The sequence below is a fragment of the Acomys russatus genome, chromosome 13, assembly GCF_903995435.1.
Source record: "Acomys russatus chromosome 13, mAcoRus1.1, whole genome shotgun sequence".
Lineage (NCBI taxonomy): Eukaryota > Metazoa > Chordata > Mammalia > Rodentia > Muridae > Acomys > Acomys russatus.
This window is the reverse complement of record NC_067149.1, coordinates 41,374,385-41,402,252: the sequence shown is the minus strand read 5'-3', so window position 1 is coordinate 41,402,252 and position 27,868 is coordinate 41,374,385. Positions and strand designations below refer to the sequence as shown.

Below are 27,868 nucleotides of genomic sequence, written 5' to 3'. Positions count from 1 at the left end.
CTTTCACATGAACTCTGGTGCCCCATATTTGACCACATCCCCTTGATGGGGAGGCCTGGTAGCACTCATGGGAAGGATAGCAGGCTACCAAGAAGAGACTTTATACCCTATGATCATATACAGGGGGAGGAAGTCCCCCTCAGTCACAGTCATAGGGGAGGGAAATAGGGTGAAAGTGGGAGGGAGGAATGGGAGGATAGAAGGGATGGGATAACAATTGAGATGTAATATGAATGAATTAATAAATAAAAAAGGTAAGAAAAAAGACAAAAAAAACTAGTCCTGGGTAACCTGAGAACCTGTGATCTTGACCATCCATCACGGAAGATGAGAGAGGGCATCCACAGGACTCTGCCTGCCTTGGAGGCGTGGTAGTCCAGCTCAGGAACCTGACACCTTTCACTTTCTCCTAAACACACCAGATATGAGTGAGTAGGTGGGATGCCAGGTATGTGATCTGCCCATGAGACTGAGGTGTCATTTACCTGAACCACACCCAATGTGCTAGATGCCTAAAAGAGCCATCTGTGGATACTGAAGTTGCATGAAACTGTTTTCAGATCCCTGTATCTACTTCTTGGGTCTGCTAGTCCTTCTATGAGCCAAATAATCTTCGTGGTCTTTGAACATCACAGAAGTTCTGGAGAATAAGCTCATTAGCCTCCTATTTTATTGAAAAGAAATGGATTCTCTGGGAGAGACTGGCCCTGGACCAGTGGGTAATCCTGGGCTTTTGTTCAGGGGTCCTGCCCTTGCTGGCCCTCTGGTTTTTCCTCACCACCCTTCTTGTTGGGAGGCATTTGGAGAATTCACAGTGGCCAAAAGAGAAGCCTCTTGATGCTAAAGCCAAAAGGTAGCCAGTACTATGGCCTGTGCCCAGGGAAGAGGCCTGGAGGAGTGTGCTGGGTATGGCTTGCGGCAGAAAAGAAATGACCCTGCAGAGGTGTGCTGCTAAGCACCATGCATGGCTTTAATGTTCTCAAACTTCCTCTCAAGTTATGAAGGCCCACGTGTCTCCCATTCCATAGAGAGAGGCAGCAGAAGGCATCTCTTGAGCAGAGACATGGCCCTAGGTATGGGGTTTCCCACCTCTTGAAGGCAAGGGAGATTTCATTTCCTCTGAAATACAACACCTAGAAAGTGTGTGTGTGTGTGCACACACACACATGCAAGCTGAGGGCTCCCTTCTACCCAATCTTGCCAGTAACCACAGCCTAGTCCCACTTCAGCCATCTCCTCCCCCACACCCTCCTCATTCACATCCCTAAGGGGCCTCCCTATCCCTGATGAGGAAAGAAAGCTCTGTCCCTTTGACCGCACTGACCCTCAAGTCCTAGGGGAGATCCCTAAGCACAGAGAGCCTCTCAGCTGGCCTGAGCTGGCAGAGGTGCACCCCAGCTCCTCCCTCGTTAGCCTTGGGTCACAGAGGGAGGCTGGCCAAGATCTGGGCTTGGCTCTTGTGGGAGGTGGAAGGCTTCCTCTTGAACAGGAAGACGGGAATTCCAAGTATCCAGACAGAGGACAAAGCAAGGGAGTGGTGCTTGGATGCTGCAGGACCAGGATGCAAATTTGTCTCTCTTGCGTTCCTATTCTGGGTCTGATGGCTCTTCGACCCCAGACTTTGAGCTTCTCTACTGTTCCACCCCCACCCAGCCTTGTCCAAAGTGTGCTAACAAGCACCGTGGGAGAAGCCAGGCTTCAGGTCGCTAATAAAAAACATGCAGCTGTGTGGAGCCAGATAGAGGCCTCACCTGGTTGAGCCAGAACAGCTGGGAGAAGGGAGGAGAAGCCCTTTAGTGCAGCAGCTGCTGTCTGTATTGTCAGCACCTTTCAGATGAAGGGACCAAGGCACTGTGTGGCAGGTCATACTCTAGCAAGTGGCAGAAGTTAGACAGGAGCCTAAGCCTGCTGCCTCCAGCTCTGTTCGCTCAGCCCTCAGGTTGGTTCCAGCTCTCCAGTTCGTATGGCTCCTCAAGAACTCTAGGAAAACATGCCGCCTCAGTCCTGGAGTTTCAGCTCTGTCCCTGAATTTGCCAGGCATGGTCACCTTCTGTTAACATGCTTTCCAGTCGTGGATGGTTTAATAATGCTGTAAGTGTCTGAAAAAGAATTGCCTCCAGTAGATATTGAGCCAATGAGCATAAGGTTTAAGGGCATTGGCCTGGCTCCTTTGTGGGGGGAAAACAAACAAACAAACAAACAAGCAAACTCAAGATGTAACCAAGGAAGCTGAGGCCAATGGAAACCTATTAAGCCCCAGGTATTGGGAAACTAGCTTTAGTGCCAAAGGCAATGCCCTGGCTAAATGTGTACATATCTACAAATGACCTTTAGTTCACCTATGGTGTCTTGAGCACCTATTGTGTGTCGAGCACACTCCAGGCCCAGAGATATAAACAGCAATTAATAAGTCATCAATGTGCCTGAGTTCACGGGGCTTGCATGCGAGCATGGGCGGCAAGGAAAAGCCAAGGAACAGAGCAGTGTGGGAGCTTACCCAGGGTTCTGGAGGCTCTTAGGGGTTGAGAGCAAGAAACTACATTGGGAAACGGCAGAGCCGGATGCATGGGCACCAGAATGTGGAGGCAGTAGGGGCTGGAGTGTGGACCAGAGAGGGTGGCAAAGGCTGAGAGGTAGCTTCTAGGGGGTGGGACCAGGGGCTTGGGGGGCAGTAGACATGGAATGGAGGCCACAGAAGGACTAGGGGCTATCCTCTAAATGTGAGGTATTGGAGGGGCTGCATATTCTTGTTTAATTTTGGCCAAAAGCCTGCATCAGTCTTCCAGGGAGGGAACAGCTGAGGCCTAAGGGGAGAAGTGGCTTGCCCAGTGAGATGTGACAAAGTCACTATTTTAGCACAAACCTAAAGTTACCCACACTGCCTACCCACTGTGGTCTGCTCAACCTGAGGATGTCCCTGGCTTCTAGCATCATGCTCTATACCTGAGCGTCTAGGTGTGCTGTTCTGTCATTTTTGTCTTCCTGGCTGAGCCTCAGGCGGAACATAACTTGGTGGAATGCGATTTGAGGGTTCGTTCAGAACATCCTGTCTCCCATATAATTGCAAGTAGTTACATTCTTGGTTACTAGGCAGCCAGGTGCAATCCGGTGCAGGGGGGTTGGAGATGGGGGGGATGACTCATCCCAGGCACCCACCCTTCTTTGCCTATGTGCCTCAAGATACAACCCCTCCTAGACAAGCAAGGGAACCCATCCCGCCCCACCCCCCCGCCAGGCAAAATAGATGCAAGCAGAAAAGGTGAATACTTCAAATCAAATGGCTTCTTCCCCAAGGGTCTCCTCTAAAAATAATAAGAAAAGCCCTTCGTGGCCATCATAGTGGTCAATGTTTTTGACCAGGAACCAAACACTGTTCCCAGAAGGTTCACATATGTGATGGGTGCATCTTTTCCCCACTATAGCCCTGTGGGGGTGGTACTGTTCAACCCCTACTTTATAGATATGAAGAATAAGGCATTGTGGATGTTAGTATGCACAGCCTGTGCACAGCAGGGCGAGGCATCACAGCCTCTGGATACAGCTCTGGATACAGCAGCTATAAAATGTTTACTTGAATATGTGATCAAAGAAGAATGGAAAGGTGGAATGGGAGGAAGGAAGGAGTGGGGAAGTGGAAGTCGGTTGTGATCCCTTGGGGAGGTGAGCCCTGACTACACAGTGAGTCAGCAGTGGGACGGGAGGAAGGCTCCTCACTGAGGGTCCATTGTAGAAATAGACAAGAGAGAACGGTTTAGAGTCTGAATTTAAGTGTGACCTCAAGAGCAAAGAAAGGACAAATCCAAAAACACCAAGGAGGCTGATCTATATAGCCAGCCAGAGAAGGAGCAAATGTGCAAGAAACAGTAAGTTTGGCTGACAGGCATGTCCAAAACCACAATAAAAGGCTCTCCTTGTGGGCACTATGAAATTCTGTCCCTGGTATTGAAAACAAAATAGAGACAGAGAGATTGAAAGATATTTCAAGTCTTCCCTTTCTTAACCCACAGAAATTGCAGACATCACTAATCAATCCTGGTGCTCAGATCCCATCACAGCTCAACACTAATAGCAGGTCCTGTGATTCTCCTGCCCTGGGATCTAGACCCAGGCAATCTCTTGTCGGAGCTTGTGATCTAGGTCTCCTTGCAGCCAAAACCCCAAGCCCTGTCTTATAACCCAGAAGGACACAGACATAGTCAACCCAAAGCCCCTTCTCTGCCGAAGGAGGCCACTCATCTCCAGCAGGAATATTATCAAGATGTACCCAGAGGCTTGTGGCTCAGTGGCCATCCAGGGCCCTGGTGTTCTGATCCCAGAGTGATGCTTCAATGGAGCCAAGCAGTAGAACTGAGTGCAGAAAGAGGCACCCATCATCACATCACACAGGCTAGTAAATCGCATGACGAGACTGTGGCTGGTTCCCCACAGAGGCTTAGCATTTTGTCATTTTGAGAAGGCAGACTTGGTGATGATGGGCCCAGCTCTACCCAGATGTTCTTTCCCCTCAGTCACTATGGCTATTGTATTTGCACAGCCCAGCCCTTCACTGATCCCACAAGGAAAGGAAGTTTCTTGTTTTCTGCCACACTGAACCACAGACCCTGGCACCCAAAGTGAAGAGGGAAGCCCTGGGAGGGTCCATTGGGGAAATGCACTGGACATTTTGGTTGCTGACAGAATTCCAGTGAAGCATAGTGAAGTATCACCAGGCATGCCTTGTAAACACTGACCCATGCCGAACAGAGTCTAACACGCAGCAATGCAGAGCTGCATGACCATGGAGAATTTAGCAGCCACCTGAGCTCTGTGGAGTGTGACCTCTGCAGTTGAATCAGGGTCTCTACCCTTTAGAGACACGAGGTACTACTGTTCACCAAATGTCATCCTGTGCGGAGCACTGGCTGTTCCACATTGCCTCATAAAGCCCTCTAGAGCCTGAAGAAGCCGCTTGCTTTATAGCCTGGGAGGCCCAGAGAAGGTAGATGACTGTCCCTCACACCACACAGCTAGAAAGTAGAAAGGACGGTCATTGGATGCTGTGACATGCCATTCAAAGGCCTGAGGACAAAAAAGGGATGCTATGTTTTCCCTGTGCGTGCCCCAGCTGCTCCCATAAGATTTTCACCCAGGCTATGGTCATAGTGGCATCTCACCTGGCTTCCAAGTAAGTGCAGAAAACCAAGGGAAATGGCTCCTGGTGCTTCTGCTCACTGGTATGTGACCCCTTACAACAAAGAGCAGTCACAGCTTGGTAAGTGGAAAAGTGAAGAGGTGGTCACGGGAAGACAGTACCCTGTAAGGGCATTCTGCACACTCTCTTGGTGCACCAGCTTCAGCTTAGGAAGTCAGTACTTTACACACAAGGAAACCAATGCAATTTGTCGGTGGTCATACAACCAGAAGATGACAGAGCCCAAGTTCTACCTCAGGGCCCTCCAGAGCCTATAGCAGTGGTAAAAAGGGGGCATACAGGGTTCAAAGAAGTTGCCTCTTAAAACAGTAACATTAGAGATCTTGGGACGTGGCTCCATTGGTAAAGTACTTGCCTGGCAGGCACAAAGCCCTGAGTTCAATCCCCAATACAAGATAAACAGGCTGTGGTGGTGCACACTTATAATCTCAGCACTTGGGAGATGGAGGCAAGAGAATCAGAAGTTCAAGGTCATCCTCAGCTACTTATCATGTCCAAGGCTAGCCTGGGCTACATGAAACCCTGTCTCCAGGAAAACAAAATGAAACAACAAAGGTGATAGTATGCTCTGTCTCTGTCTGTCTGTCTGTCTGTCTGTCTGTCTGTCTGTCTGTCTCTCTCTCTCTCTCTCTCTCTCTCTCACACACACACACACACACACACACACACACACACACACACACACATTTTGCTGCCTTGAACAATCTAGGCTGTCCATCCAGGCACATCAGTGAGTTGCCTTCATGACTCTCTCTCTCTCTCTCTCTCTCTCTCTCTCTCTCTCTCTCTCTCTCTCTCTCTCTCTCTCACTCTCGCTCTCTCTCTCTTATTTTTTCTATTTAATTCACGCTGTCCTTGAACTCACTGTGTAGCCCAGGCTAGCTTAAAACTCATTTAGCAGGCCTCTTGCCTTGGCTTGCCAAGTGCTGGCATTTGCAGGTGTGAGTCTGCTTTCCCCTTTCTTCTGTGACTCAGTTTCTTCACTCAGAATGTGAAATAACCCCATGCTTTCACAACCTCCCTCATGAAATTTTATCCAGCCATAAGGACCTAAATTCATGCTCACCGGTAGGGGCCATGATTCCAGGCATTAGATCCTGGATTTCAAATGCAGGCAGACCCAGTGGAAACCCAAAGGAGGTGACTTTATACAGCTCCATGCCTCAGTTTCTCCATCTAAAAAACAGTTCACAAGTGAGGTCACAGAGAAGCCATAAGCAGTAAATTGTGCAGTACACACAGAGTATAAGACAAGGAAACTGTGACCATTGCCACAGTGTGGGCCAGATATGGGCCAGAGCTGACTCTTCTACCTGCCTCACCCACAATGGCCCCGTGAGTACTGTGGACCTGGGAGGCCCCTCAGGAGACTAGGAACCAAAGCAGCTTCTACACCAGCCTCCTCCATGGGGACTCACTCTCGGCTGGCTGCAGTGAGTTACCTCACACCTGGCTCCCTGTATCTCCCACTCACCCCCCCTAGAGCGCTCAGAATTCTTTCATTTGTGAGAGAGCATCCATTTCCATAGTGTGCCTCGTGGCCTGGTCCTTAAGTCATCATTTGTAAAAACAAGAAGGACCTAGTGGCTCTAGAGTTTTCTGGGGAGTTAACATCTGGAGGCCGCAGGCATCTATGTTAAGGCTCAGGCCTCCAATGGGCATCTGTGCAGCAAGCCCACCCCTGGTCCCCATGACCCTGGAGCTGTACCTGGAGCCTCTCCTACCCTACTTGTCAGCAAGAACACAAAGCCACTGAGAGTAAGCTCAAGCACAGAGGGATGGCCAGAGGAGACCCCAAATGTCCCTCCAAACTTCAGTCCCTTTCACAAAGACACCTATCTTGGAGAAGACGTCACTTTATAGATTCAAGTAGTGTCCCCTCCCCCTCTCATCTTCCTAGGCATGTGTGTCTAGGAAAGGCCATCTGTTTACTCCTGTAGTTCAGAACAAAACAGGCCACATTGCCCCTGCCCTCACAGAGGTGACAGTTGGTAAGGGAGCCAAGTATAAGGAAAAAAAAAAACTACTTGTGTTATTAATGATGTGAATGAAAGGGATTTGGGCGATGAGAAGAGTATTGGAAATGGAGTCCACCCTCACCAAGAGAGGCTCGGAAAAGAGGAGAGCATTCCCAGCAGAGGAAACAGCACGTGCAGAGGCCCTGTGGCAGGACTGTACTGAGTCGGAGGCTCAGGAAGGAGGCTGGTGTCACTGGAGCATAAGGGTGGAGATGGGGCAGTGAGACAGCAGAGAATGGCAGGGACCGGGCACTGGGTCTTGGATAAGGATTGTGACTTTTAGCTGGATGTGATGGGAGCCACTGGAGTGCAGTAGATAATGGTTTAACGCAGTGCACTGCCCGCTGTGAAAACACAGACTGAGTGTGGGAGCAGAGGCAGCACTTATCCAGGGCAGCAATGATGGTGACCTCACTGGCTGTGGGAGTCAGGCAGGAATAGTATGGCCAGAGATGAGGTTTTTCTTTGCACAGAGTTTTGCAAAGTATGTGCATCAGGTGTACCCTAGGGTGGTGATGGCACACACCTTTAATCCCGGCACTCAGGAGGCAGAAGCAGGCAGATCTCTGAGGGTTCAAGGTCAGCCTGGTCTACACAGTGAGACCCTGCCCCCCACTGCCCCTAAAAAAAAAGAAAAGAGGTGGTAATGAACCAAAAGGAGAGGTGTAAACAAGATACAAGGGGGAAGGACAGGTGATGGGGCCATCCACGAGCACCTGGCGAATGCCTGGCTTGCCGTGCCCTGTCTTCATCTTCATGACTAGGCTGTGAAGTAGGCACCATCCTACCTCTGACACGGAGGTGCTGAAATGATTCAGTCAGAAACACACAGATCACAAATATGGCTAAAATATTAACCCAGGAATGTTATTGTCAGGTCCATTTCACCTAACAGTGACATGGGGGGAAAAAAAAACCTTTGTTTTCTTCCATGTTGATTTTTAAAAAAAATTAAACTTTAGTTATTCAGATAAAACATACTCTCCTGTTTTGATTATTCATTCATTCACATATTCCATGTTCCATTCACGGATTCCAATCAGAGCCCACCACCACAACCAATCCCACTGCCTCTTCCAGGAGTCAGTTCCTCCTTCATGAGTTTGGCACAGATCCTTGCACACCTCTCACCATGTACTCGTGTGTGTGCAGGCAACGAAATGTGGCATTTTCTGCTTTACACAAATGGAGTTGAACTGCGCATGTTGTTCTAATGCTTGTTTTCACTCACCAGTTTCCCTTGGAGACTTCTATGTTAGTGAACATAAACTGAGCACATTTTTAAATAACTGCCATATAGTATATTGTGGGCTAGATGCACTGCAGTTTAGCCCACTCAGTTTCCAAAGACAGAGGCTCATTTTTCTATAAATGTAGCACTAAAAGGGCTTGTAGAGTTTTTCCCCCTCAAAATATAAGGCTTTTATTTATGCTAATGGAAGAACCCACATCACACTGACAGCACAAATATTTAGCAACACCCAGCTCGGTGACTACATTGTCCAAATCCCTTTCAGGTGCCTCGGAGCTAGCTCTCATCCTCAACCAAGACTGTATAGAGTACAAGCCTGTCCCCAGAGCAGCATGAGAGAGGCAGGGCACTGGGTTCTGATGCAGGCAGCTAGTTCACACGGAAAGAGCAGCCATGGAGCCTCCATGAGACAGGCTTTCGCTATTTGTCAGGGCCATCAGAAGGCAGGCAACCCTGCTGCCAATTCAGTGTGGTCAGAGCTCAAAGAGGGGAAAGGATGCCCTGTCCGGGGGTTCTAGACACCCATTTTATACCTAAAACATGCCTTAGTAGCCCTTTTTTCTCTCCAACAAGTAAAACTAAGTTGTCCCTAGGCCCCACTTTTAGAGAACAGAGAGGCTCAGAGAGAGGCACCCACGTGCCCACTGTCCATTGTGCAGGGCGCCCCCTCCTGGAGAGGTGAGGAAGTGCTGCTAGCCAGGTTTGGGAGCACCCCACCTGTGGGGGTCAGATGGGCAGTGAATTCAGCTTTGCGGGGGGGGGGGGTCTCTACTTTTCCAAGGGGCATGGGCCAGCCACCAGGCTGAATAAAGTGTCTTCTATAAGGTTGACCGAGTATGAAACGGAGTTTGTGTATGCACAACAAGGCTTAGTCTGAGGGAGATAGGCACCCAGTAAGTCACACCTCCTTACATCTCCACGTCACGGTGGAAGGCAGCCCAGGCTTCTTCTGCAGCCAAATCACTTTGCTGAAAGGCCAAGTCCCTTCCATGTGTCAGTGCCTCAGTTTCCTCCCCACTGAGTCACCATGGAGCCATGCTGCTACAGCAAGGTAGATCCGAGGGAGGCCTGGAGGAACTCTGGGAACATGCTGGGCAGATCAGTGTGACTTGTGTTTCAGGTGAACAGCAAGTGATTAATTTGCTACTTGTACGTCCCAAATATCATACAGGACATCGCTCACACTAGAGAACTTGTTTGCTATTTATCCTAAATGCCAAGAGGCTGGCTCCCTGTCTCATCTGGGAACTCCGGCATCTAACTCTTTCTTGGTACAAATAATTGACATTTTCACAGCATCTGGAGATTCCCACCAGCCAGCCCCACATGCACCCTACCCATGAGCCCCCTTCCCTGCTCACATAGAACATTCTGGAACCATGAACTGAGATGCTCACCACAGCAGTCCCACCATGGAAGAGCAGCAGTAACTCAGCTTGTAACTCGGATCAAAGACAGTAAGGGTTTTGAACCAGTGAACCACATGTCTGTGCCTAGAACAGGTTAGAAGTCCATGTACCCCACCATGTCCCTGTGTGTGCACTACACTAGAGGACTCGGCTTGCAGAGAAGCCTGTCTGTGTTGTGGCCATGCAGTGTCATGTCTGCTGTGAACCCTGAGTTCACAGGCAGGTGTGTGTGTGCGCATATGCATGTGTGTGCGTGTACGAGTGTGTGTGCATATGTGTGTACATGCCCAAGTGTGTGTGTGTGCACATGCATGTGTCTGCATGTGTGTACATATATACCAGGTCTGCACACCAGCATATAACCAGTAAACATGCTCACTGCCCTGTGAGTATTTATAATCACTACAGACTCTGGATCCACGGGGTACCCCATGTAGGACTGCCAAGTAGCAAGAGGGCATGCTTTCCTGCCCTCCCCATCAAGAACCAGGATGTGATCACAGGCTGTACACATACCTGACATGCACACTGGGTAGCAGCTAACCCTGCTACCTAGCATGGCCCTGTCAGACCCAGGCCACAGGGAAGGTCCACATGTTTACAATTTTCCCACAGAGGCCAAGCTATGCTCACATGGCTTCCATGAAGTACAGGCTTTCTTTCTACTGTGTTCCAGTGTCTCTGACCAGCCTAGGTACCCACATCCCCATCCCTGATCCATAAAGAGACAGGAGGATGGATGGCTTCTCAGAGGCCCCCTCAGGATGCCACAGTGTCCAAAAGATGGTAGCTGCAAGGTCAGGTCTCAATCAGAGTTCAACATTCAAGGCCAGAGTGTGGCCCAGGGGCTAGCCTGGGCTAGCAATGTATATGACTGAAGGTAGGAGGTGATGATGGGGGATTTTAGGGAACAGTGAGAAGCCTAGGTTGTTCTTGCTGTGTAAATCAAGAAAGGCTCCCAGGAGGAGGTGGTAAACTTCCACCAGGGTCTCTGGAGACTAAACATGACAGTCAACAGAGGGAAAAGGTCAGGAGAGGGGGTTCTGGGTAAGAGCCAATGAGCCAAGACTGAGAGAGCAATGGCAGGGTTGAGCAAGGCTTGGGGCCTGGTAGAGAGGGCAGTAAATGTGATGCCTTGAGGCAGAAGGAGGCCTTGGAACAACCTCAGAGAGGCCACAGTAACCCAGGAACAGGGAGGTTGTAAAGGGATTGGGCACATGTTCAGAGCAGAATGTGAGGGTGAGCGCCTGACTGCCTACCGCCCTCACCTCCTCTCCCCGGCCCCTTTCTCTCCCTGCCGGAGTTTTGGCTTCCTCCTCCAGTCTTCCTTAGCCCCAAGTGCAGCTCTGTTGTGTTCTCAGCCAGATGCACCTTCTGCACTGACAGTGGCCTCCTGGAGGCTATGAAGCTGAAAGCTGCTTGGAAACCCCAAGAAGTCAGACAGGTCCCACGGAAGCTGGGAACTGTGCAGAGTGAGCACAGAGCTGACTCTGATCTGGACCAGTTGCTGTTCTCATCAGGCCGGCCAGTGACCCAAGGCCTATAGGACTCATGGGCCCAAGGTCGCCTAGCAGCCATGTTCCTTTTGTCCTGCTTCTACAGGCCAACAGAACCTGCACTCCCCTCTCCTGAGGAAGCTGGTAACAACACAGGATAGCAAGCCCACCCAGCGACCTATGCAACAGGTCCAGGTAGCATCTGAAAACCTTGCATTCCCACTTCCCCACCCCCACCCTCCCCCAGTTCTTGGGATAGGCTCCTGTCTGAGGACCACCATACCCCAGCAGCATGGCAAGATCCCCAGGGAGTTCTTTCCACACCGAGACATGGCCCTGCCCAGTTCAGTTATAAACTGGCGTTGGGGCCCAGGCATGAATACACTTTAAGGGTCCCAGTGGCTATAGTGTGACGCCAGGTTGGGACCCTGCACCTGCAGGTGGTTATTATGTCGGTGGCTCACAATGACAGTACCAGCAGCCACTGGGCCCTTTGCACAGGAAAGGCAGGTGTTAATTACCATTCAAATGTCTGGCATAAGGAGAATGAGGCCCAGAAAAGGGAGGCCACCTGCTCAAGGGCACAGAACTAGGAACAGTCCAGGTGTCTTATCCTATTTCATCATTTTAGCCAATTGTTGCAAGTCCCTAGTAGTGGGCTCCTGGGAGCTGCCCATTGGGCTAGCCTCTGGCAAGGGATAGAGCCAGTGGACTCCCACAGGCAGCTGCACCATGAGACCGTCAATGCCCACCCTGCACACCAGCACAGCTGCTAGAGCTGATGTTATCACTGAACCACCACCAAGGTACAAACGGGGTCCTGACCCAACCACACCCTTGGGCACACGTGCAGGCACCCATAGTCCTCTGCTTGTGCTAGGTCCCACAGCTAGCATCTGAAGCCTCTTGGACGCTGTCTAGTTTGAACCACTGTTGTTTTATTGAATTAAGTAGCAGGGCCCTGAATCTGCCTACATGGTTTCAATTCTCTAGACACCTGGAGGTTGGGGGGTCCAGGCTGCTGTGGACCCATTATCAGATGCAGGCACTATGGGCTGGTAGAAGCTTGCTTAGTCTGCCCCCCGCCACAACCCTGACCACATCAGGCTAGGGAGGGGGCCCGGTAGCCCCTAGGCTTCAGTGTGCAGGTCTGTACAACATGGCCCAGGCACTTGACTATGTACAAAGCTCTGCCAGAGTCTTGGTTCCCAGGGGCCTTCAACACAGCTGCCCAAGGCCAGCCAAAGAGAGTGTAAAATCTACTCAGGGTTGAACGGCAAGGAAAGATAGGTCCCAGCCACGTCTCCTGACCCAGAGGAGTGCTGATACCCGGTGGGGTTCTGACACCTAAGATAGCTGCACACAGGGCCTGGGCTGGGGTGTAGCTCCAAGTAGAAGCAATTCTCACAACATACGCAAGGTGTTGGGTTTCTAGCATGGCGAGAAAAAAAAGTGACCAACATTCCAGGACAGCAATAGGAGTGATGACAGTGGGCACATGGCAGTCAGTGGAAGTGGTGAGAGTGTGGTTGTTCGTGGTCATCAGTGGTGGCTGTGGTAATGTGACATTTTGCAGCCCCCAGTTGTTAATGTCACATGGCCTTAGATGGCTCACATTGGCAACTGGAGGCCGAACTCAGCCCATAGGTAAGTTGAATTTGGCCCCAAAACATCACCAACAGGGAGATCTCATATCAAATTTCAGCCTTCTGCTTTATAAAACACTTGGAAGATCTCTCCTCTGTGACCCCCATCTACCCTTCCAAGGGCCAATATGCTTTTTGCCTTGGTCACCACTCCTGATTGCCTCCCTCCTCCTTCCTGTCTCCTTCACTCGCCACTAAACTTGTCATCTCACGGCTGCAATGTCCGCAGTCCCTGTTCTGAGCTCCTGTTCTCCCATCTAACAACCACTGAGGTCTTCACAAAGATGGGGTTCCCAGGCGGCCCTGGGGGGTTCCTGAGCAGTGGAATTGGGGTTCTGTTTTTACACGTGTGCCTTCTTGCAACCTGGTGCATGAGTAAAGAAATTGGGCATATAGCGTTAGGATTAAGACAGGGCCTAAAACTCATCTGCACTTGTACCCAAATAAGGGGTGCATCTCCCTCCGGGGAGTTGGAAAACGGGATTTGGTTAAAAGAATAAAGCCCAGAAAAGCTGGGATGCAAAGCAGAAAGGAAGCCTCAAGACCTCTGAGGTTCCCAGGAGCAGGCTAGGCTGGCTGGGTTTGTTTTCTCTGTGTGTGACCATCCCAGGTGGAAAGCCCAGCATAGGACAATGAGGACAGCACTTCCATATATGGACCACAGGGCTCACAGGGCCTCAGGGAAGCCCCATCCTCCATAAAGTAAATGGCACAGCTGGACCCTGACTCCACATTTTTACTACACAGATGGGATCTGGGCTGCCCAGGGCATCCCTTGCCTCTCAGAGAGATCACTGCAGGATCCCTGGGTATCAAGTAAGGATGCTCCCTCTCCGTCTGGGCCTTGAGAATGGTCTCATTGTGACCTTTCTCCCTGCTTCCTATGAAGCCCAGGCCCGGATTACAAGTCCCTAAGTACTTACAGCCATGAGCCTCACACCTGCTGCCTGTACACCAGGGCTCCTTTGAGGCTCAGAAACTATGGACTGATGAATGAGTGGATGGTTCTACAGAGGACTAAGACACAACCCAAAAGCCAGGTTACATTACCTTCTAGGGGCGGTCCAGCTGGCCCTGTGGGTAAAGGCTCTTGCCACCAAGCCTGGTGACATGAGGTGTGTGGAAACTCAGAGTTAGGGAAAGCACTGGCTGCATGGTTACCTCCACGCTCACTGAAGCAGACTATCTCCTACTGGCGTCACCCTGAGACAGGAATGGCTTCTCTCATGGCTCTGGAGGCCCAAGTCCAAACAAAGCAGGAGTGTTGGCTGGACTCTGCCCTAGGCCCATCGGGAGAGGTCATTCACAGCTTCCTTCAGCTCCTGGTGACTCTGTGAGGTCCTTGTCTGTAGCTCTGTCATAGCTCTGTCACTCAGATCTCCCTACCCATCCTCTTGTGCGACTGTCTACCTGCCTGGGTCAGCATCACCCAAGAAGACACTTATTCTGGACAGAGGGACACCTGGATAATCCAAGATGCTCTGGTCTTATCTCACATTTCAGGAGAGTGTTTCCCCAAGGCAGGTCACTGGCCAAGTCCTGGGAATTAGGCTTGGATAGTCACAGGTGCTGCGACTTTTAAAGGCCTGGCTAAGAATTTTCAACCTTGTCACTGGGTAACAGCATACCCAAACAGCCAGCTTGGTGGTCACCTTCAGTTCATACCCAATAAATTATAGCAGATGGTTAACACCTTAGTATAAAGGAGGCCTTGCGTAGTATGACTCTGCTGAGCTCTAGCAGTTTGGGTGGGGCTGGGATGTTTGGAGTCAGGTGGGTGAGATGTTCTTTGGCATGTGTGTTCATAGGATGGGTACCACCATGAATCTGGAACCAGCCTCTAGGTTCCTCTATTCCTTTAGCCCCCACTCAGCATGGATCTCTTGGAACCCCGGGCTCCTAGGCAAATGCCTGCAAAGTTCCTACAGTGTCTGCACACTCCCTCCTCAGCTCCCAGCATTAGGCGTGCATCTCTCCTGACCCCAACCCAACTCATCTGCCCTCTGTCCACAGGTTTGCCGGGCACCGCTCCAGACCTGGAAAAGAGGAAACAGATTTTTGGGCAAAACTTCATACCTCCAAAGAAACCAAAAACCTTCCTGCAGCTGGTGTGGGAAGCACTGCAGGACGTGACGCTCATCATCCTGGAGATCGCGGCCATCATCTCCCTGGGACTGTCCTTCTACCACCCACCCGGAGAAAGCAATGAAGGTAGGGTGCCCGACAGCACACAGCACATAGAAGGGTACATGTGTGTGCAGCGCCCACAGCACTACACAGAGGGAGCGAGCTTGCTGGGGCCCAAGACACAGAGACCAATACATGCCCAAGACCCCAGTCAACCCATAAGTGCAAGGCTAGGCCAACAGTAGTAATAGCTAAGGTAAGCACTTATTAGGCACTTCCAGTATGCCCAGCTCTGGACTTATACCTACTTTAAAGATGAGAAAATGGGTATAGTGAGGCAGTTAAGCTGCTCTGGGCACCCAGTACCTAAGTTCATTCTTCTTTTATTCTCACAAAATATCACAGATTACATGATTTGTAAAGAGGCGTGTCTACTGTTCTGGAGACTCTCAAGCCCGGCAACAAGTTTGGGGCTTGAGTTGCACTATGGTGTGATGGGGGCGTTACATAGTAAAGCTAGGCATTTATGCTGGCTCAGCTCTTTCCTTGTCCCAGGTTGGGCCCACCCTGTGACTTCATCTAATCTATGTTGCCTCCCCAAGGCCCCATCCCCAAAGACCTATATTGGAACCTGTGGGTTAAATGTCCATCATGGGACCACAGTGTCCACCCAGGAGAGAAGCCTCAGGCTTGGCTGTGGAGCACGTTACAGCATGCTTCCAGGCTCTTTCCGAGGGCATTTCTTTCTGTCACCTGACCATGGGAGTAGGAGTCAGTTCTCTTTTTCCACCGTGTGGGTTCTTAGGACTGAATTCAGGTCATCAGCTTTAACCATGGAGCCATCTATCAGGCCCAATCTTCTTCTTCTTTTTTTTTTTTTCACATGATATCTTTCCATAGAGGATAGGAGGGAAGGCAAGTAAAAATGTCAGGCAGAAACAGTGGAAGCAAATAAACCAGTTATCATTGCGACTATGACTCAGATTTAAGCGTGACTTGAGCTTCCTAGCAGCCAGGGCACAAAGGGACGATGGATGATTTTCAGAGGCCAAGTTATCAACAAGAAGGAAGGTGAAATTTTCTGACAATAGACACTAGGATGGACATTTCCATAGGGTAGTAAGGGGGATGTACTGTGGACAGCCTTTCTTATGGTTTCAGCAGGCGTTAAGACTGATATATGCCCTACAGTTTCCATAGCTACCCCAAGTTGGGAGCTGTTGTGGCAAAAGCCCATTGCCTCCTCACTTAGTCCACACAGTAACTCTGTAGACAGGTGTGTGTGTGTGAGTGTGTGTGTGTGTGTATGTGTGTGTGTGTGTGTGTGTTTATTTGATTTTTGAGACTGTAATTTAATTATATTTCTCCTTTCTTTTTCTTCCCTCCAAATCCTTTCACACACCCCTCCCAGCTTCCCTTCAAATTCATGGTCTCTCTTTTCATCAACTGTTACTGCATGCATATATGTATGTATACATGCATATATATTTCTAAATATAACCTATTGAGCCCATATAATGTTAATTGTATGCATATTTTCAGGACTGACTATTTGGCACTGGAAAACCAATTGGGGTGCTCTCCTCTGGTGAGGCCCTCCTCTCCTGCTCCCGGTTGTACTCAGTTGTCCATAGTGCTTTGTGTAAGGTTGAGGGGTCTCATCGGCTTTTCCTCTTGGCAGTTTAGCATGTTCACTGGTGTCACCCTTGTTCAGCTCACCTTTGGGTGGTCACGTTAATGAGACATTATGAGTCTCCCTCATAAAGCTGCACTACAGTGATGCTACACACCGTAGTGATGCTACACAAACCCATAGCAAAATTCCTGATCCTCTGGATCTTACAGTCTTTCTGCCACTTCTTCCTAAATGTTCCCTGACCCTCAGGTGTGAGGATATTTTGTCAATAATCCATTGGGACTGGGCTCCACTACTCTGCAATTTGATTGGCTGTGGTTTTCTGTAATGGTCTCCATCTGTTGCAAAGGGAAGTCATCATTGACAAGGAGTAAATGCTCCATTTATCAGGATAGACCTAGGAGAAGTTAGATGCTATTCATATGGTCCCCCGAGCCATGGAGGATGTGCCCAGGTCACCCACCAAGGGGCTGAAACTCTGTGACTCTGACAAAAAAAAAAAAAACCAGCTCCACAGGCAGGGCTGGGGCTGAGTCACCATATCATTGGCCTCCTATGGCCCTACTGAATAGGGTAAGATGAGAGCAGCTGGCAGAAGCCAAGGTAGAACATGACAGAGATCCTGAGGTATACCAAGAGAGAACCCATGGCTCCAGGCAGATGGCTGCTGCCATGAACATCTATGGTATACATAAACCCAAGACCCAGTGATCACGGCTTTGTGGCTGGAGTGTGGCCCCAGTTGGCCTGGCTCTGCCCCTGCCTCATCTCACTTCTGCTCCAGTCACACTTTGGGTAGAAGGTCTGAGCTTCTATGTTGGAATATTGGTATTTTTCTTTTTCTCACTGCCCCGTAGGACTGGCCAACCTTGAGAGTCATAGGCCCATACTGGGGACTCTCTCGTGCCAAGAATGGGGTACAGGGTTCCTTTGGGTCAAGTGGCAGCCTGTTGTCTTGAGTCCCATTGTCCTTGCTGTGGCTTGAGTTGGGGAGAACCTGCTATGTGCTAGGTGTGCCCAGGAGTTGCCATTTTCCTGCCCCTAGGCCTCAGCAATGCCCCTCCACCACTTCCATGGTATTGCGTACAGGCAGGCATAGCGTAATCTCAACACTGAGAAGTGGAGGCAGAGGGGTCAGGATCCCAAGATCATCTCAACTACATAGGCAATTTGAGGCCAGGCTGGGCTACATGAAATCCTGTCTCATGAGAAAACTGAAGCTCGGAGAAAGAGTCATTCATTTGAGTTCTAACATCTGGGACAGAGGTGGGGGCAGTCTGATGGTGGCTTTGAAGCCAGGCTGCCTGGGGTGGCACTCTCACTTTCTACTTGCCCTTCCTAGTTAGTAGACCTCTCTGAGAATCCTTAACATCCCCATCTGTGGAAGACATAGAGCAAACACCCTATAAGGTGACTAGGAGAAGCCCTGTGCCTGGAGCATGGCACACAGAGGCACCTGACCAAATGTGTCACTGTCACCTGATTGCGTGATTACTTAACATAGCTAAGCTATGTACCAGCAGCTCTTGTCAGGTGGCCTGGGAACCCACTGCTTCCTTGTCTCTCTACAGGGTGTGCCACAGCCCAGGGTGGGGCAGAGGATGAAGGTGAGGCAGAAGCAGGCTGGATTGAGGGGGCTGCAATCCTGCTGTCAGTCATCTGTGTGGTCCTGGTCACAGCCTTCAATGACTGGAGTAAAGAGAAACAGTTCCGGGGCCTGCAGAGCCGCATTGAGCAGGAGCAGAAGTTCACCGTAGTCCGGGCCGGCCAGGTGGTCCAGATCCCTGTGGCTGAGATCGTGGTCGGGGACATCGCCCAGATCAAATATGGCAAGTGTCCTGTCCATCGTTCTTGAGCTGGAGTCTGGGTAGAGGTGGGACAGGACAGGCAGATACAGAGAGCCTAACCCAGGGAATGGGGCAGGGGAACCTCAAAGCTGATTTTCCTGTAGTAGGCTCATAGTCTGAAAACAACCTCAGAAGGCTTCCCCAGCACAGCGTCACTAATACTCAGGGTGGGTTTATGAGACACAATCCATTTCTCATCCATGAACTGACTTCAGAGAGATGTGTCCAGGCTGATGGAAGTTAGCAGGAGTACAAGTAAGTGGGTGAGGATGCCAGGCCAGTCAATTTCTATTTCAATTGCTATTGAGAAAGCAGGTAGGTTGGCTCCAAAGGGGGGTGGGGGGTTGGATAAGGTATGTCCTGGGTCAGTAGACACAGAATGGGAAGATTGGAGTGGGCCTCCTCACTCAGTCCTAGAGGCTCACTTGGTTGGTGTGTCCTCAGCCTACCCAAAATATCCTTCTCTGTCATTAAAGACCTTCTCCAAGCCATAAAAAGACTAAAAAAAAACCAAAAAAAAACCAAAAAAAAAAAAAAAAAAAAAAAAAAACCTGCAGAGCATGCTGGGCCCAGAGACACATGCAGGTCAAAGGTATACAATATGAAGGACATACCGGCATGGGGTAGGGTGGCTCTGTGTCAGGCCCCAGGATTGTCACTTTAGCTGCCCACTGATCTGCAGGCACCGTCTTGGTTCTGCACGCTGGGGCCTACTAGGTACAGCCCACATGGATGCCCCAGCTTCTCTGGCCACCTGACTCTGCTTGACTTCCTCCAACCAGGTGACCTCCTTCCTGCCGACGGCCTCTTCATCCAGGGCAATGACCTCAAGATCGATGAAAGCTCGCTCACAGGGGAGTCTGACCAGGTGCGCAAGTCTGTGGATAAGGACCCCATGCTTCTGTCAGGTAAGCTGAAGCCTACAGTGCCCCTGAGGCCATTTCCCACTGGCCATGGGGAGGCTGGTGTGGTTCCTGGCTCGGGGGTCACTGACAGCCCCCCTGTGAGTGCTCCACCCTTTTCCAAGCAAGCTCATATTACACCTGCCATGCATGAACCATGGCCATGCCTGGCACTACCTCAACAAACATCATAGGGTGTCCTACCCCTGCAACATAGCTTCTACTGACTTGGTTTCCAACAAAGCAATAGTATTTCTGGACACCCATGCTGCACCAGGCTCTTTGATGGGGAGGCTGTGAAAGGGAGCCAGCCTTGCCACTCCTGGGGACGAGCTGACAGAGCAGGAAGGAAAGCAAGTGCAAAGGGCAAGAGGCAGGACCACTCTGGAGCCAGGGATAGAAGGAGGTAGATGTATGGATCCTGGTAGCCAGGAATCTGGACCTTATTCTGAGTAGGATGGGATTCCTCAGATGGTGTCTCCTAATGACTGGCATTTTTTTTTTTTTTTAAGTTTTTCTGTCTGCCATGGGGACAAGATATGGGCTAGAAAGGCTGTGGGGGAAACCAGCTCTGTGAAACCCTTCCTTACAGAGGCCATGGATGGGTACTGCTTCCTAGCTTCCTTCCCATGGTTTGCTTAACCTGTTTTCCTATAGAACTCTGGACCACCTGCCCAGGGATGATACCACCTACAACAGGCTGGGCCCTCCCGCATCAATCACTAATTAAGAAATGCCCTCCAAGCTTGCCTACAGCCCAAGCTCATGATGTCATTTTCTTAACCGGGATTCCTTCCTCTCAGCTGACTCCAGACTGTGTCAAGTTGACATAAAACTAGCCAGTACACCCCTACATCTACTGTATTCCAGTGGCTAATGGGACAGACAGGTCTGTGTTGGTGAGGGTGGCAGTCCAGGAATGAACACACAAGCAAATAGCAAGGTGATCTCCAGGACAGTACATCAAAGACACAAGACTGCAGTGAGAAGTGGCCCTGAGGCCGGGAAAACTCTCAGCAAGTCAGGGACCACCTGACTTACGAGGTTACATTAGATCAGTGGTTCTCAACCTTCCTAATGCTGTGGCCCTTTATTACAGTTCCTCATGTTGCGATGATCCCCAGCCATAAAATTATTTTCACTGCAACTTTATAACTGTAATTTTGCCATTGTTATGAATCACAATGTAAATATTTTGGAGATAGAAGTTTGCCAAGGAGGTCATGACCCGCAAATTGAGAGCTGCTGCTTTAGAGCTAAAATCAGAACACTGAGAACTGCATTCTGGGCAGAGAAATAGCAAGTGCAAAGGCCCTGACGTCTTCATGAGGGGTCGTGGAGGGTCTCGAATGCCCTCTGAGAGCACAGGGCCATGTGATAGGTCAGAAGGTAGTCCCAGTCCCATTGGCCCTGGTTCTGGCCTCTGAGCTGCAGGAGTTGACAGGTGGGCAACCAACTTTGAGGGAAAGAGTGCAATGGTTTCAATGGGAGGCCAGGGCCTGCGTAGATGGCAATAAGTCTCCAGACAGCATGGAGAAAGATGCTGGCAGAAGCCTGGTGGAGATGGCATCCAGAGTCACTAGCTAACAGTGTCACAAGCCAACCAAGGAGGACTCCAGGGCGCAGAGAGATCCCAGAAAGACAGAGTTGCTTGGGAATCTGGCCATCACCGGTTTAGGAAGACTCACAGGGTCTTGGGTCCCTCACAAAGGACGCCCAGGAGAAGACAGGATGTTGTTCCAAGGAGGAGGCAGGAAGGGAGCCACGCGGAGGAGTCTGGGGAGCACAGATAGGGCTTTTGTGGTTCCTGTTCCTTCCTTCTCTTAAGGAGAAAGGTAGAGCTGGGGACATCTCAGGGGCTAGAAGTGCTAGAACCAGAAGAAGATGAAGTCCTGGGTCCTAGGAGATGAGATAGGAAGTATACCCCAGATGAGCTAAGATGGAGCTGGGGACAGAGAGGACACTCTAGGTCTCGTCATGATTCAAATGGGTCCTTGAAGCATAGGCTGGTGGTCAGGTCTGGAGCAGGTGGCATGTGAGGACCAAGACAAGGCAGGGAGATCTATAAAAGCCACCACAGGTTCGCAAGGCTATGTGGAGTCAGAGAAGTGGATTTGCTTTACCCTCTAGATATCAAGGTCCAAGGGAAATCCTTAAGGGCAAGATATAGAAAGATGGCTGGATCAAAGATTCCCATAGGTTGTAATGACCTTGGCTCAGGGGGTGGGGGTTGGGGTTGGGGGGCAGGGGGAGGGGCAGGGACTGGTGAGAAGCGATGAAAACCATTCTTCTCGGCTTGAAAGGGCCTGCTCATAGGGAGGGTAGAAAAAGGAGAGCTGGAGTTGAGAACCACAAAGACAGCTAGGTGGATGAGGAAGAAGCCAGCCGCACACAGACACCCAGCTGGGTGGCCAGAGGCACGATGGCAGAGCATAAAACAGAACAGACACAAAGAGAATAGGCAGATAGTGCGTCCCCATGCTGGCTGCATGAGCAGAGCCTGGACCGACCAGAGTGACCTGCTGGGAGGGCATTACATCTGATGTCCTCTCAACTCTGACCTGTTTCACCCACCACCCACTGGACCTCACTACAGACCCATAGGATTTGTTTCCTCCAGCCATTGGGGACAGATAGACCCTCCTCCCAATACCCATCTTTCCTCCTCTTTGCCTATTTAGCTGCTACCATCTATCTGCTCAGGACCCGCCTCACTAGGAAGGTCCCCATGACCACTGGTGCCCTCCACAGCCACCCCTATTAGCACTCTGGATACTGCTTTGCAACGTTGGTGAGGTCTACACTGTACAAACCATCAAAAGTCAAGAGCAGAACTGACGTTCCCACCAGACCTAATCTAACTGGTCTCTCACTGAGGGGCCCTGGCCACAGCAGACAGACTTCTGAACCAATTCTCCAGCAAATCATGTCCAGGGTAGAGGGAGCTCTGAGCCTGAGGCCGCTGCCATCGGGAGACTGTGCCCAGCTGTAGCCCTGAGCCCTGCAGAGGGAGAAGGGAGAGATGGTGCAGAAGGTAGAAAGAGCAGGCAACGCAGATGAGTGGAACCTGAGCTCTGGAATGCAACTGCTGTGTGGCCTCAGTTTACCTATAAGTCCCATAGCATGTTAGGGGTGTCTCAAAGGGGGAGCACTGGCACAGGGTCAATAGAACACACCGAGGGCTCCTATGGATGTCCTTCCTTATGGCTGGTAGAGACAAGGCTGTGTTCTAATACTCTTTGACTGGGGACCCCAGACAATCTCTTTAATCTTCCCTCAGCCTCTATTTGCTCGTGTATAAACTGGGTTGGTTGTCCCAGCTCATAGGAGTATGTAGAAGCAAGGAACTTTCCTTCATCTCTGTGTCCTGCCCCGCCCCTTCCACCTCTCAGAGCTGCCCCTTTCCCACCCAGCTCTTCTGGGTGGAGCTTCTGGGGTTGCTGCCATGATTAGATGCCTTGAATTCTCTACCCCTGTCAGGAGGCCTTGCCAGCCTTCCTGTCTGCTGACCTTTAGGGATATATAGGCACTAGCTTGGGGGTATCTATGGACCTTCCCCAAGCCCCATTTTTAAAACCCCCTGCTGGCACATGACACATCTGACATCAAAGAAGGCAAAGAAAAGTCAAGTTCTAGTTGTTTGTCCTAGCCGTGCTCAGCTGTGGTCCTAGAAGGACCCTGAGCCTCTAGGAGCTTGTGTCCACATCTTCGGTGAGGAGTTCTTGTAGTCTTTAGTGGGGACCACAGTCCTGCACTTACTTTCCAGCACAGCAAAAATGAGGAGAGAGAGAGAAAATGAGTCCTGCCTTAGCATTCACCGAACCCCAAGTTCATCCCCAGAATCGAGGGGAAGAATCTAGAAAGAACTCATATTCAGGCCAGGTTGTGGACATCCACACACCTGACCCCAGGGTAGGCAGGTGGACAAACACCAATCCGTAATACATCAGAATGGGCAGAGAGAAGGGCTGAGAAATCCCAGAAGCCCAAGTCTGTGGCCCTAGGGGTCCCAAACACCAGGACAAGGCTGCAGTTGCTCTATTGTCACCTGGAGAGGCACCAGCCACAGCACTCACCCAGCAATCCTTGTGCAGCAGCTGGAAATCTGGAAGTTCAAACCAAACCGTATTTCAATGTTTACACATAGGTCAGAAATGCCGGCATTTCATAGGTACCTGAGAGGCGGGTGATTGGATAGACTCTGGAATATGAACACTAGCCTGGGTCAGTTTGCTTCACTTTAAGACCCTCTCAAACTTTCAATAAAAGGCTTCACCTCCCCCAGGGTGAGCAGTCAAGTGCCAGAGGTCAAAGGACAAGCAGCACAAGATGACTGGGATCTTATCCCGGGCTCTGATTGCATCACTGGGGCCTCAGGGAGCCAGCCCAGCCCTTGGGACAGTGGTTCTTAACCCTTAGGTCTCTACCCCTTGGGAATCAAATGACCAGCTCATGGGTGTTGCATATCAGATATCTACATTACGATGCATGCTACATTACGTAGCAAAATTACAGTTATGGAGTAGCACGGAAAGAGTTTTCTGCTTGGGAGGCACTGCAACAGGAGGAGCTGTATTAAAGGGTCACACTTTGGAAGCGCCAGGAAGGTTGAGAACCGCTGCCTGGGGAGGAATCTGCACACATTGTCAGAGTGCCCTTTGGAGGACAGGAGCTGTGTCTGCCCCTCCCCCCACCCCACCCCACCCCTGCTTCTATCCCTTGGTAGGCCCGAGGAGCCCCTGGTGGGGGGGGGGGGAATTCCCAGATCTGGTGAACTCCTTGTCTTCCACGCCCCCACCCCACCCCCTGTTCTCTGTCCCCTATCTACTAGTTGCACAGGTTACAGGAGCTGCCAGCCCCCGGGTGGTGATGGGAGTGATTAGATTAGCAGGTGATTTGAGGCCTGCTTATCTTGGGTGGAAATTGGCCCCCACACCTTTTTCCATCCCTTCTCTGCTAGGCAGGTGGAAAACAGCCTTCCTGTGGCCTCCGGACCCAAGGACCAGCACAGCCATCTCCTGACTAGCCTCCTCTCGCTTGGATTTTAGGGCTAGCTATTGGGGCCTTTCCCTTGGGGAGAAGTGGGCTGTGGCTAAGATCTTAGGCTGTGTGGGGCCTGGGGCAGGCCTACCTCACCCTTCCAGCCTGCGTTCCCCCCCCCCAACCCCAACCCCGATGTGAGAGCTAAGATTACTGCTTGTAGGGTGGGGGTCAACACGGTGCCAGCACACAGTTGAAGTTCCAGATATTTCCTTTGTGCACACAGTAGGTGTTCCTAAGCTTTCCTGGGCCTTCAGTTTCCTCATCTGTCTCATGAGATAGCACACGAGCTGAGTCGATACCCAGAGCCCTGGGAGTGGTGGGTCTGCTTAACACTGATAGACAATCACACAGACCAGGCATGGCTACCGATGCGCCAGAGCTAGCTGAGGATCAGAGGACAGAGGCCACCCTGCATTTCCCTGTGGATAGACTGGTTGGTGAACATGGCTGCTATCTGCTTCCCAGGCAGTTAGATCCAGTGGTGTTTAGCATCTTCCTGTAGCAGAGACACACTCCACCTCCAGAGACTTCCCATGCTCCCCTCAGCCAAAGCTCAGCCTGGCCTCATGAAACTCCAGCTTCCCAGGTACCCTCCCCTGGCAGACCCTGGTAGACCCTGGCAACCCCACTCTACTTCCTATCTCTTGATTTGGAAGCTTGTGCAACTTATGGCTTAGGATTCCAGTTAGCTTAGTGTCCCCAGGGTTCATCATGTCTCTGGGGGTGAGGGCACTGCCATCTCCTGAAGGTTGACAGTCTAGTGTGCAAGAGAGGTAGAGAGAACACCTTTTCCTGCCTTTGTTTTGTTTCATTGTTTCTTAAAACAGGGTTTCATGTAGCCCAGGCTGTCCTCAAACTTGCTATATAGCTAAGGCTGACCTTAACTGAGGATGACCTTGAACTCTGATCCTCCCACCTCTCCTGCCTCCCAAGTACAGGGATGGCAAACATGTCATCTTTCTCCCTCTCCCACAAGTTCTCCATGGTGTCTAAGACACCCACTCTCTGAGCCTGCACATAGAGGCCTACCTTCCAAAAAACAAGACTTGCCTATTCAGAAGCCCCAAAGATGCCGGCTGGAGACACAGATCAGCAGTTAATAGTACTTGCTGCTCTTGCAAAGGACCCAAGTTCAATGCCCAGCATCCACAAGGTGGCTCAGAACCTTCTGGAACTCCAGTTCTGGGGGACCCAGTGCCCTCTTCTGACCTTGTTTGGTACTGCAATCATGTGATACAGAGAGACATATGGGCAAAACATGTATAAACATAAAAAGTCTTTGAAAAATAATGATGTATAAATGTAGAAACACTTCACTCAATAGCGCCTCTCAAGACCCATAAGAATTCTAGGGATTTCTGGAACTCATATTGAGAAACTTAAGATTCTAAAAAAGTATCTGAATGTAATACAGGCCTACAATCACAAACAATCACAGCTACTCCGGTGACTGAGGCAGGGGGATCACAGTTCAAGACCTGCGTCGGCTCAAATGAGTTCAAGACCAGCTTAGGCAATTTAATGAGACAGTGTCTGAAAATTCAAAAATGCCCAAAGGCTAAGATGTAACTGGCAGAGTACTTGCCTAGCATGTAGTGGTTCCATCCCTAGCACCATATAAACTAGGCATGGTGGAGTATGTCTGCAAACCAGCACTGGGAAGACAGAGGCTTGGGGATCCGTAGTTTAAGGTCAACCCCAACAGCACAGCAAGTTCAAGGCCAGGCTGGGATACATAAAAACCTGTCTCAAAACTGCCTGGGGAGAATACTCTAAAATAGAGCATTAACCTCAATTGTGCAAGGCCTGGATTTAATCCCTAGTACCTCAAATAATAACCATGACAATAATAATAGCAGTAGTAGTAACTTTCTAGGGAGAAGGCCTGAAATTTTCTTTTGTAGCATAGATGCCCCGGGGACTCTGATGTCACTGTATACCCACCTCCTCAGCATGAAACTTGAAAGGCCATAAAACACAATGCACAGGATGACTTACAGAAAACAGTTATACTGAAGTAAAGTAGTTCTAAAGTGTGTCGCACAGTAAGGTCTGTGTTTCTAGATTAGCGTAAAAAACAGGATCCAGCAGGAAGATAATTTACTGGTAAACTGTCAGAGGGATGATACTCAACATCTGCCACAGCTGCAAATCATATGAAAATAACCTGGAGTCTTTATAAGGTATCTACAACTGTGTGTTATGTTATTGATGCTGGGCTCTATTTTTTTTTATGTATACTAATAATGGGGGGTGAGGGTAAACACTGAATTTCACTTTGAGATTTGTGAAAACATATATATATGATTTGAGGTTCATCTCTGTTCACAGATCCCTGAATTCTCCATTAGGGGGAAGGTGGGCCAGTTCTCAGTAGTACTCTCTAAGCTTTAGTTCCCATTTCTTCCTGTCTGCAGAATGAATAAGGTCTGATTCTAAATACTATCTATAAGAATTGTTCTCTGGTTGGCCTATAATGGTGGAAGAAGAAGTGGGAGAAAAAGACAAGCAAGGAGTAAGTGTCCAGGCTAGAATAGGAGGTTCTGAGCACGGATCTTCTGTGGAACAGAAAACTGAGAAGCAACAGCAATCTTGTAATACTGTCACAAGCCCATCTCAGCCTCCCCTGAAGTAGTATCATCTACAAAGTCCACACCATGCCCATGATGTGGCCCCTACCTGAAGGTACCACCCCATGATCTCAGTGGGAAAATTGCTAGAAGCTGATGGACACCTGTTACTTCTGTTCGTTTGTGGAGGAGTCTTGGGCAATGTGATACTAATAGGGCTTATACCTTCCTTCCCCAGGGACCCATGTGATGGAGGGCTCAGGACGAATGGTGGTGACTGCTGTGGGTGTGAACTCTCAGACTGGCATCATATTTACCCTGCTGGGAGCTGGTGGTGAAGAGGAAGAAAAGAAAGACAAAAAAGGTAAGCCTCCCATAAGCACACACTCCAAAAACCAGGCAAGGAGCTTTTAAGGCCACATTTTCCATTTATCTGTTCACTCCACATCACAGAATGCCTACTATGCCATCCCCTGTGCCAACAGCTACCTCCTTTGTCCTCGGGGCCTGCTGGAGTTGGGTGGGTCCTGTATGTTGCATCATCCCTAGTCTCTGTCTTGTCTAGTCATGTCACAGAGATCCCTCCTTTCCCTCAAGGCCAGGCTCAGGATGCTGGGCATGTCATTCAATTGCCAAGCTCCAGCAGTAGAAACAACCAGCAAGAGCTGGCTCCTCCTCACCTTAGTATTGAGTATAAATCCTCACCCAGAGATGTTCCTTCTGACATTGTC

At 50.2% G+C, this 27,868-nt stretch overlaps 1 protein-coding gene across 2 annotated transcripts in view; it reads left to right on the top strand.

Annotated features, from left to right (window-relative positions):
• Positions 1-27,868, top strand: part of Atp2b2 (ATPase plasma membrane Ca2+ transporting 2) — a 300,161-nt gene that overhangs the window by 208,730 nt on the left and 63,563 nt on the right. For both annotated transcript variants that reach the window (XM_051155098.1, XM_051155099.1), the window contains 4 exons: positions 15,026-15,223; positions 18,347-18,604; positions 19,405-19,530; positions 27,376-27,501. In XM_051155098.1, coding sequence (XP_051011055.1) covers positions 15,026-15,223; positions 18,347-18,604; positions 19,405-19,530; positions 27,376-27,501 — 708 coding nt within the window. The remainder of the gene's footprint in view (positions 1-15,025; positions 15,224-18,346; positions 18,605-19,404; positions 19,531-27,375; positions 27,502-27,868) is intronic.